The sequence below is a fragment of the Quercus lobata genome, chromosome 10 (assembly GCF_001633185.2).
Source record: "Quercus lobata isolate SW786 chromosome 10, ValleyOak3.0 Primary Assembly, whole genome shotgun sequence".
NCBI classification, from domain to species: domain Eukaryota; kingdom Viridiplantae; phylum Streptophyta; class Magnoliopsida; order Fagales; family Fagaceae; genus Quercus; species Quercus lobata.
In genome coordinates this window covers 7,782,679-7,794,933 of record NC_044913.1, presented here as the reverse complement: position 1 = coordinate 7,794,933, position 12,255 = coordinate 7,782,679, and the positions used below count along the sequence as shown (strand labels likewise).

The 12,255-nt window shown below is 30.0% G+C and overlaps 1 protein-coding gene across 1 annotated transcript; it reads right to left on the bottom strand.

Annotated features, from left to right (window-relative positions):
* Positions 1-2,133: 2,133 nt before the first annotated feature.
* On the bottom strand, positions 2,134-3,051 carry LOC115964285 (zinc finger MYM-type protein 1-like). The gene has a single exon (XM_031083626.1). It carries the CDS (start codon positions 3,049-3,051, stop codon positions 2,134-2,136), a length of 918 nt encoding a protein of 305 aa, XP_030939486.1.
* Between the last annotated feature and the right edge of the window lie 9,204 nt (positions 3,052-12,255).

Sequence of the window (12,255 nt, the reverse complement as noted above, 5' to 3'; positions counted from 1 at the left end):
CACTCCGACCCACGACTCCTTCAATTGGCTTGGCTTGATGCTCCGATTTGGGTTTCGTTGGAGAGGGAGGCAAAGACAAAGAGTAGAGAAATGGTTGGCTCAGAGCAACGGAAATGAGAAAGAAATAATATGTTGAAAAGAAAGTGGGCCCCTTTGAATAAAAAAATAATATAAATTTAACAATCGATAAACAATGCGGTCTCAAATATGAGATTGCACTGTTCATCAATGCAAAAAATTATAGCATTTAAAACCCTTGATGGAGCAAGCTTTTGGATTAAAAATACTAAAAAAAAGCATCTTTAAGCATATACAAGGCTTGATAAGAATGCTCTAAGTATATAACCATGAAATCTCATTTTGTAATAATATATACACCTTTTCCGATATGCATTCTCCTTATAGGTAACATATGTCAATATTGCAGTAGTGTTGTAGGACTAAATAGGAAACATTTTTGAACATGTGGTTTAAAATGATGTGAAAACATTTTTTAACGACATGGAGATTTCTAATATCATTATTTTTAAAAAATATTATGAAAACACTTGTTTACAGTATTTATGAAGCAGAAAATGTGTTTGGTGTTGTGCTTCAAGTAACATGTTTCAGTGTTTGAAAAAACATAATTATGTGTTGGGTATGTGTGTGTTTTTTAAAAAAACTAACAAGTGGGCCCTTTACAAAAAGTGTCATTGAGTAATATTGTTTAAAATCTGAAAACTAGTAAAAGAAGTTTTCCAAATTCAATGTTTAAATACCCTAAAATGAGCAATGTCACTCAAACATTCTTAAAAAAACTCTCTTATTTTTTTTTTTTAAAATCACAATTTTCAGTAATTAAACACTAAAAACTGTTGTTTGGAATCACATACCCTACCTGGGCTAGCTGAACAATAGATATAATTAATGCAATCATCTAAAGCCTCCAAATAAAAGAAGGCCCCACTTGAAAAAAAAAGAATATATATATATATATATATAATATTTATCTATATATTTTAATTACAAAAAAATATTTTAGTCTTTCTATTGGTCAATAAAATGCATTAATGACCTCATTGTATCCTAAAATGTGGAATATTAAAAAGGGAAAAAGCAAAAATAGCCAAACTTCGTGTTTGTTTGGCATGATTAATTTTGCTAACTTATTTTACTATTTAGCTTATTTTTGCTACTATTCATGGGTTCCATTGCACTTTTTGGTACTATTCATGGGTTCCACTATACTATTTTAACTAATTTTTACCTTTATCTACAATACTTTTAACAAAAAGTTTTTAGTTTCAATAAAATAAGTAGATCCCAAATAGATCATTCAGCTAACAAAATTAAATTTGAAGAGACAAATTCATTAACTTATTCTTAAAATATGCTAAAATCAAAATTAATATAAAACAAATTCATTAATAATACAACGTAATTATCTTAAAATATACTAAAACAGAGTTAATAAATTTCTAAATCAAAAGAAAAAAGGTCTATTTGGTACGTGTGTTTAAACAACAGTTTTCAGTTTTTTTTTTTTTTAAATATTTGTAAATTAAATGTGTAAAAATACACATAATGTTATTTAAAAACTAAAAACATATATTTAAATACATATACCAAACATGCCTTTATCTCGCATCTTTCTATCACTCTGCCTCTCTTATGATCTTATCTATATTTTTACCTTTCTTTTCTTCGTCTTGATTTTTGATTTTTTTTCAGTAAGCTCAATCATTCATTTTAAGTTATATTTTTTAATCTACTTGATTGATAGGACAAGGACAACACATTGGTTTTGCTCGTACACTTGCACAATCTGCTCACACTCCACACCATTGCTACCACTGCACAGTTACAATGCACACTGCACAAAGCTTGATCTTAGCACTGCGCAAGCACAGTGCAGTTGTTGAGTATATGATATTTTATAATCTAAAAGAGTGGAAAATAATTTCAGGCCCCCACCCATACAGCTACAAACTCCCTAGCCAGGGACGAAGCCAGGACTTGGAGTTAGGGGGGCATAAGTATAATCCAAAAAAAAAAAAAAATTGAAACTCGAAATAAACATTCATTTAATAAACCATCAATAAAGAAAAATACACAAAATTATTGTTTTTTAAGATATTACAATGCAGTTATTTATGAAAATGGAACTCGCCGTCTTTTTAAATTTTCGAAATCATCTATGATTGAATCCATACTAATTATTGCAGCAATGTCCCTTTCAATGAATAACATCATAGCGTTTGACAAAAACTCATCTTCCATTTTGTTGCAAAGGTCAGTTTTGATGACATTCATAGTTGAAAATGCTCGTTCTATAGTTGCAGTAGAAACGGGAAGAGTAAGCACAAGCTTGATCACTCTATAAATAAGCAGATAGTATTCTGATTTTCTAATTCTCACCATGCATTGGCACAATTCAGAAATATTTTTCAAATTCTTGAACCCTAAATGTTGAACTACATCATACTTATAAAGATCAAGTTCCTTTTTCAAATCATTCTTTTCATCATCTGTGAAGTCTATTGGATAAAAATTATCTACCAATGAACAAATATCACTGACTCGAAAAGATTCATATGCCTCTCGAGGGTCTAGAGCTGAGCTAAGCGTAAGTAACTCCATGACATGCTCACTAAACCGATGATTTAGTTCCTGCAATTGATAATCTATTCCTGCATTAAAAATATCTACTTTATAATAATGCTCATTTCTAAAGTCCTCTTGTTGATGACGAGATCGACCAAATCTTGCAACATAACGAGCATTCATATCAGGGAAATCTAAACCATGTTCTTTACAAAATGATATCACAGTAGCTAGTAAGTCATCCCATTTCTCATCTCTAAATTGTTGAATAAGTTTTTTAGTGGATGAAACTAAATGCATAGCATCTAAAATGTCTTGCGATTGGTTTTGCAAAGCTTGACAAAGTTTATCCGTGATTCCCATAGTTTCATTAACAAAATGCAAGATGAAGACAAATTCAAATGAAATTAATACCTCATAAGCGGACTCTACTTCTACTTTTTGTGAAGAATTTCCTTCATCCATAATTTTCAGTAGAACTTCACATGTTGGACTAAATAACTTTATCAAGTTAGAAACCGATTTATAATACGAACCCTAACGAGTATCTCCAAGTCGTTGTAAAGTGACCATCTGATTAAGTTCTTTCCCAGTCTCAAGCTCTTCAATATCAATCAAATATGCAATGTCAGAAGCTCTAGCAATTTTTAATTGCTCAATACGTTTGCATGAAACACGAATATTATTGATAACCAAAATCAATTTATTGAAAAATCTATTAAGAGGGACAACTGCTTTTGATGCTTTTACTAATGCCAATTGTGAGCGATATGCAAAATAATGAATGTAGTAAGCATAGGGACAATCATTCAAAATCAAATCTTGTAATCCATTCCACTCACCCCACATGTTGCTTGCACCATCATATCCTTGCCCCCAAATGTTTTAGATATCTAAGCAATAATTAGAGAACAAATAATATATCTCCTTTTTAAGGGTTACTGTTGCAGTATCAACAACATGAACAATCCCATAAAATCATTCTTGCACAAAGCCATTTGTATCAACATATTTTAAAACCACAGCCATTTGCTCTTTCATGGACTCATCACGAGCTTCATCAACCAATATGTAAAACTTTACATCACCAATTTCTTCCCTAATTGCCTTCTTCACTTTGGTTGAAATAACATGTAAAATTTCTTTTTGAATCTGAGGTGATGTGTAGGTGGCATTTTTTGGAGTTTTTGCCATTATTTCAACAATATTATTATTATAGCCCACCATCAAATCCAATGTTGTAAGAAAGTTTTCCCGATTGGTTGAAGTAGAGCTTTCATCTCGACCTTTAAAAGCAATAGCTTGCAAGGCATGATGTCGAACAACATCAATCGAAGCCTTCGATCGTACTCGATTATTTGCAATTTGTTCTGAAGTGAAATTGCTCACTACCCTGTATATGTGTTGAGACTGGTTCATCAAATCTAGACACACTTTATGGGAAATTGTATGAGTGGAGTTAAGTTCTTTCCCCATATGAAGATTAAAAAAACAACTTTCACCATTTCTAACTTTCTTCCAACTCTTAAATCTGTTAACTGTGAATGCATTTTGTCCTTTATGCTCAGTTGGTTTATGAAAGAGAAAGCATGGTAGACAAAAAGTGGCATCTTTTTTAGGAGAATATTCAAGTCATGACTTAAAGCGGTCATCTTCATACCAAGAACCTTGAAAGCTTCGACCCTTCTCAGATTTTTAAAATTTTTTAAAACGAGGATGGTATGGACCCAACTTAATGTAACGTTGCCGAATCTCATCTCATTAATCAACATGTTAAGTATATATTTGTCTACGCAATCCAGGATCTAGTTCTAATTGCAACGAACTCATATCAACTTTTTGAAATTTTGTTTGAGAAATTTCCTCAATAGGGACATCAAGATTTTCCTCAACAGGTTCATCGGTATTTTCCTCAATTGGGTGTCGAGATTTTCCTCAATTGGGACATCAGGATTTTCCTCAACATTAGTGGTTGGCAATGTTGTACCACTAGTATTAGCTTCTAAATCATTTGAAACTTTTCTTTTGAAAAAATCAAATATGGTAGTTGACTTTTTCATAATCTGCAAATAAAATATAATTTAAAATTATTATGTTATTATATGGTCAATAATCTACAGACATTACACATAATAGACAAACACTATGCACACAAACATTCAACAACTAACTAATAAATTTTAAATTTACAAATAATCTCTTTAATTATTTATCTAAAAGAAACTAACTAATAGACAAAAACACTAAAGACAAAACTAAAAAAAAAAAAAAAAAAATCATTAAACATCACAAGCTATTCACTACTGCTAAAGACAAAACTACAAAAAAGAAAATTACAAAAAATCAATGGCAAGTGTTGACTGTTGCGTGTGGTTCAATGGTTTTGTGTTTGTCTTTATCAAATGCAACCTTTTCATTTATAAAAGAATATAAAGTATGAGCTAAAGAGTAAAGAAAAAGATGGGTCTTGGATGATATTTGTACCTCTTTTTTAACTCTTTCTCTAGTCTTTGAGTCTTAGCCTCTCAGGTCTCTCCGTCCCACTCCCAGGCCCCAGCGTGACAGCGTCCTTGACTAGTTGTGGCTGACTCCCTGCGCTTAGCTAGCTTAGATGCTCTGTGGCTGTGGTTGCCGAATTCCTCCCCTCTGTTTCAGTTGTAAGTTAGGTTTTCCTCCTCTTTTTTTTTTTTTTTTTTGAATAACTTAGAAATCCCTTTCTTTTAAATGTGTGAGGTAAGTTGGGTGTTTCCTACTCCTAGGCTAGGTAGATGTCTAATTAGAACTGGGTTTGATTTTTTTTTTTTTTTTTTGTTTTGGGGTGTTTTTTAGGCTTAATTTTTGTTATTGGGCAAATATTTTTTTATAGCATTTAAAAATATCAATAATTTTGTTAAGGGGGGTAAAGTGTAATTTTATTGAAACAAATTGCTAAAAAAAATATTATATATATATACTAATTTTTTTTTTTGAAAATCAGGGTTGGGGGGGGGGGGGGGGGGCACTGCCCAGGTCCAAGAATAGCTCCGTCTCTATCCCTAGCCCACCCACATGGGCCACACACATTGTATACTGTATGCCTACTCAAATATATATATATATATATATATATATATTTGTTTATGCAAGATTTTACTTTATTAATTATTATTAGTTATTATATCAATTAATAATTTGATATATATTATATTAACTCATTTGTACTATAGCGATATTAATTTATTAAATCATGTAATAAAAAATAAATTTTAAATTTTAAATAAAAAATAATTAATATTATTTAATTACTAATTAAATATAAAAAAGATCCCAACTAATATTTTTACCTAAGGCCTTTAAAGACTCTCAAAGTTGTTGGGCGACCGTGTACCCTACAGGCCATAGTTGTTAAAGATTACTGTAATCCAGCGCATATACACACACACCCTTAAAGGTCTTCAAAGTTGTTGAACCGATACCCTACAGGCAATAAATGTTAAAGATTACTTTAATTAATCCAGCACATATTGTACTGCAAGATGGGCTGTGAAGTTCCATTGGGTACTATTGTTCGGTGTGGGTCTGGCGGTGTGGTCCTCTGATGGCGCTTAACCTCGCCTCCAATGATGGGCTGTGATATTTTTGGCGTGGGTCCGGTGGTGGGTTGTGGTGTGTGGGTGGTCTGGGTACCACTGTCTGGCGTGGGTTTGGCGGAGGCGTGGATTTGGTGGTTCCGTGGGTTTGGTGGTTCGGCGGCATGGTCTGGCGACAGCGTGTGATTTTGTTGTTGTGGGTCTGGTGGTGGGTTGTGGTGTGTGGGTGGTTTGAGGGGCTATGGATTCCTATGGTTTTGGGTGTTGTGGCTGTGATGGGCTGTGATTTTGAATCTCCATTCTCTTCCTTAAATTCCTTAACTTTCCAACCACATTCCGGTGGTGGGATTTTGGTGGGCAGTAGGTAGTGGTGGCCTGGTGGTGGTGATTGGGTTGTTGAGAGAGGGACATAGAGGCAGGGACATAAATGAGAGAAGGGAGAGATAGATAATTTATTTATTATTTTATTGAATAATTTATATTATTTTAATAAATTGTATCGTAAAATAAAAGTTGGTATTTTAGCTACATTGTAAAATGTTATTTTATAAATGATAAAGTAGGTTTTAAGATGGTAAAATATAATAATCCGAAGATTTTGGATAAGAATACTGTAAGTATATAACCATGAAATCTCATTTTGTAATATACACACCTTTTCTGAGATGCGTTCTCTTGATAGGTAACATATGTCAATATTGCAGTAGTGCTATAGGACTAAATAGGAAACATTTTTGAATAAGTGGTTTAAAATGATGTGAAAATAGTTTTTAACAACATAGAAATTTCTAATATCATTATTTAAAATGATGTGAAAATTATGATTTAAAAAATATTATGAAAACACTTGTTTATGGTAAAAAATGTGTTTGGTGTTGCGCTTCAAGTAACATGTTTCAGTGTGAAAAAACATATTTATGGGTTGGGTATGTGTGTGTTTTTTTAAAAAACTAACAAATGGATCATTTACAAAAGTGTCATTGAGTAATGTTATTTGAAATTTGAAAACTAGTAAGAGAAATTTTCCAAATTCAGTGTTTAAACACTCTAAAATGAGCAACGTCACTCGAACATTCTTAAAAAAAATCTCTTATTTTAAAAAAAAATCACAATTTTCAGTAATTAAACACTAAAAACTATTGTTTGGAATCACATACCCTACCTAGGCTGGCTGAACAATAGATGTAATTGATGCAATTACCTAAAACTTCCAATATATATATATATATATATACTATTTATCTATATATTTTAATTACAAAAAAGTATTTTAGTCATTCTATTGGTCAATAAAATGCATTAAAAAGACCTCATTGTATCATAAAAAGCAGAAGATTAAAAAGGGAAAAAGCAAAAATAACGAAACTTCATATCTGTTTGGCATTATTAATTTTGCTAATTTATTTTACTATTCAGCTTATTTTTGTTACTATTCATATGTTCCACTGCACTTTTTAATACTATTCATGGATTCCACTATACTATTACAACTAATTTTTACATTTATCTACAATATTTTCAATAAAAAGTTTTTAATTTTAACAAAATAAGTGGATCCCAAATAAATCATTCAGCTAACAAAATTAAATTTTTAGAGACAAATTCATTAATTTATTCTTAAAATATGGTAAAATCAAAATTAATATAAAACAAATTCATTAACAATACAACATAATTATCTTAAAATATACTAAAACAGAGTTAATAAATTGTTAAATCAAAAGAAAAATAACCTATTTAATACGTGTATTTAAACAATAATTTTTAATTTTTTTAAAAATACATATAAATAAAAAATATATAAAAATACATATAATATTATTTAAAAACTAAAATTATATAAGAAAATACATATACCACAAAGGCCCAAAATCTCGCATCTTTCTATCACTCAGCCTCCCTTGTCTATATTTTTACCTTTTTTTTTTTTTTTTTTTTTTTCGTCTTGATTTTTGATTTTTTTCAATAAGCTCAATCATTCATCTTAAGTTATATTTTTTAATCTACTTGATTGATAGGACAGGACAACACACTGATTTTGCTCGTACACTTGCACAATCTGCTCACACTCCACGCCACTGCTGCCACTGCACAGTTACGATGCACCCTGCACAAAGCTTGATCTTAGCACTGTGCAGACACAGTGCGGTTGTTGAGTATATAATATTTTATAATCTCAAAGAGTGGAAAACAATTTCAGCCCCCACCCATACAGCTACAAACTCCCAAGGCCACCCACACAAATTAATATATATATATATATATATATTTTTTTTTTTTGTTTTTATGCAAGATTTTACTTTATTAATTATTATTATTAGTTATTATATCAATTAATAATTTAATATATATTAAATTAACTCATTTATATTATAGTGATATTAATTTATTAAATTATGTAATAAAAGTGGATTCCAATTAACTTAATTGGTAAAGTCTCTGATGGTTATATAAGAGATTTGAGATTCAATTCCTACTTACACAAAAAACTGATTGTTGTTTTAATCTGATAATAAAGTGATTGGTGTCTTGATTTGATGATAAAGAACTATTATTAGAAGCGGACACATAGATTGAAACTCTAAAAAAAAAATCATATAATAAAATAATATAATTAATATTATTTAATTACTATTTAAATATAAAAAATATCCAACTTAAATTTTTTACCTAAGGCCTTTAAACACCCTCAAAGTTGTTGAGCCGACCATGTACCCTATAGGCCATAATTGTTAAAGATTACTGTAACAATTAAAAAGTTACTAGGAACTTTTATTACTACATAGCCACTACTTGCTCCTTGTTAGCGTTGGTCAGCCTAGAGACTCGTTGGCAAACCATAGTTTCGCGTTGGTCAGCCCCTTTGTTGTAGCCGACGGATAAGCGTTGTTTGGGTGGTCCCGCAATGGAGTTTCCCGAGGAGGTGGTCCCGATAGCAAGGATACCAGTGGTTAGTAATAGTTCCGCCAGTAATTATTAATTGCTTAGAAAGAAAATAAATACATTTATCAGCTCATCATCTGTTTGCTTGTTCACACTTAGGCTAGGCACACACTAATTTGAAACATGGACTATGATGATATAGTTTATGATGAAGGTTATAGCATGAAAGATATAGATGAAAATTGGTCTAATAGTGATATGGATTATGAAACTGATTCTGATTCTGACAGTGATATGGATGTTTATAATTATAATAGTAACACAAATAATTGGAGTACTTTAACAGGAGATAAAATCAACCGACAGACTAATAAACACAATGATAGCTTTTTGGATAAAATTAATAGAAAATTGGAATCCTTGAAAAATATTGTCAGATTTGCTATATATACTAAAGTTGAAAAAAAAATGATAGCTTTTTGGACCTCTATGAAAGAATGAAAGTTTTAAATTCACATTATAAAAAAGAAATAGAATTTGAACCCCATCAAAGATCATCTTTTACAGAAACTATGATAGATAATTGGTATATAAATAGTAATTCAAAAGATATAGATAAGAATTTACAGATGTTAAAAGCAACTGACAGAAGTGTTCATAAAAGAATTGACCCAATTATGGAAAGAATAACACGTATAAAAGAAAAAAGTACTATAGAAAATGACAGACTAAAAGAAATTTCTAGTTTGGTACTAGACACAGATAGACAAAAGAACCTAATAGAGACATGCAAGAAAGAATCTCTACATGAGAAGTTGATATATAATAATAAAGAAATAATAAAAAAGGGAATAGTAAAAAAGATGAAGGAAATGTTTGAAAGACAGAATAGTGAAGATGTAGGGAAGGTAATAAAAGGACAAAGAGGCCTAATAGAGACAAATGATAGAAGAAGAATTGAAAGACATAAAGATGAAGGTGTTATACGTAGAAAGCTAGAAAAAGAAATAGGAAAAGATGATAGTCCTAGAAATAATGATGATAGCTTGAAAGAATTGTATGAAAGACAAAACAATGAAATGGTACGTAGAAAGTTAGATACAAAAGAGATAGAAAGAGATAGTAAAAAAGTAGTCAACAATGGTAGGAAAAATAATTATGGTAATTTAAAAGAAAAAGAAAATAGTGAAAGTGTAGTAAAAGTAAAAATGGAAGTAAAAGACAAAAAATGTAATAGTTTTAAAGAAGAAATTGATGAGAGACTTAAAACAATTGACAGAACTGAAAATAACAGTTTAATAGAATTGGCTAAAAAGATAGAAATTTTAAGTTTACCAATAGAGACAGACAGAAAAAGAGATATAACAGTCTTAAATACTACTGAGATATCAGATAATGAGAAAACTGACAGACATGTTAATAATACTATTTGTCATAAATGCAAAGGTTATGGACATACTAAAAAACAATGTGACAGACATAATAGAATTATTAAACAAATTAGTAAATTAGAATTTAAGAGAGATATTATAAAAGAATTGATGGAAATATTTAATGTTAAACAAAAAGAAATAGATCAACTAAAGAAAGAGTTAAAATCAACCACCCCACTTAAAATTAATAAAAGAAAAAGAAAACAAAAAGACATAATAATAAAACTAATAGACAATCTACCGAATCACCGTAAAGACAAAAAAGAATATTTATTAAAATTGAAAGACTCTATAGAAATACCTATTGCTTGCATTAGGTGTAGGAAATATGGACACCATGTTACAAAATGCCGAAAGAAAGAGAAAGAAAAAGACAAGAAAGGAAAAGGTAAAATAAACCAAGAAATTAAAGAAGAAAATCCGACGGACATAAATGAACATAATATTGTAAAAGAATTTTCTAATTCCATGATAGACCCCTTTGATCCTCCTACAGATAAAGAAGTTATAGATATTAATGTTTCAAACAATAGTAATAAATTTGATAGACAGAATTTCTTAAGTTTAATTGATAGAGTAATTCTCCAAAAATGGCATACAGATATTACTAAACAGTTTTCTTTGACAGAAATTGCTTTGACAGACTCAGGTGCTGATATGGATCATATACAAGAAAGATTAATACCCTTAAAGTATTATGAAAAATCATCTGAAAGATTAATTCAGGCCAATGGAGAAAAACTAATAATTAATTATAAAATACCTATTGTTCATATATGCCATGACAGAATATATTTTGAGACAACCTTTGTTTTAATTAAAGACTTTCCTTTTAAAGTTATTTTAGCAACTCCTTTTATGACATTAATTTATCCTTTTTTAATGACAGATAAAGGAATTAAAACTAATGTGCTAGGAAAATATATATTCTTTAAATTCATTGTACCACCTGTCTTGAAAGAAATACACTCTTCCAAAGAGGTTACTATTTTAACAGATATCAACGAAAGAGGAATCTATAGAACTAAAAGAAGTTTGTCATCTTTAAAGACAAAAATGCTACTTGTTAATCAATTGACAGAAAATGACAAAAAGAAAGATAACAAGACAAAGAGACAGAGATATGTTCTTATTCTTCTATTGCTTTCTTACATAAAGTCCAATCTACAGAAGAATCCACGAAAGACGGAAATATGAATACATGGACTAATAGTATATGGATTGACAGATGGCAATTTGAGACTATTGCCCCCACACAAAATATAGATGGTACAATTATTATTTCCTTTAATAATAATGACATACATACTGATAGACTGATAGAAATACTAAATGACAAATGTACACCCTTTATAGCATTTTTAAATATTCATATAACAGATATTTTAATAAAAGAATCTTTGACAGACTCTTCTTTATTAAACATTAAAGAAAATATTAATTGTGGTAATCTCTTGAATAATGACAGATTTAATCTCCCTATAGACATAATTAATCCCCTGGTAGATTGTCCTATTAATGAAAGACTTTACGAAGAGATATATAGTAGTACATGCATGGATAGAATCATTCTAGATTTAAGGAATATTCTGAATCTCATTTACCTTGACAGATCCCATCATGACTACTCTAATATTATTGCTACTCAGCAAGAGCACAAAAGTGTACAAAGAAAAGTTTGTTTTGTAAATGTTGTTTGTTTTCTAAATGCTTTTATTACTTTTCTTGTAAAATATTTCGAAAGAGTTTCACAGAAAGACAGAGGCAAAAGAATTTCAAAAGAA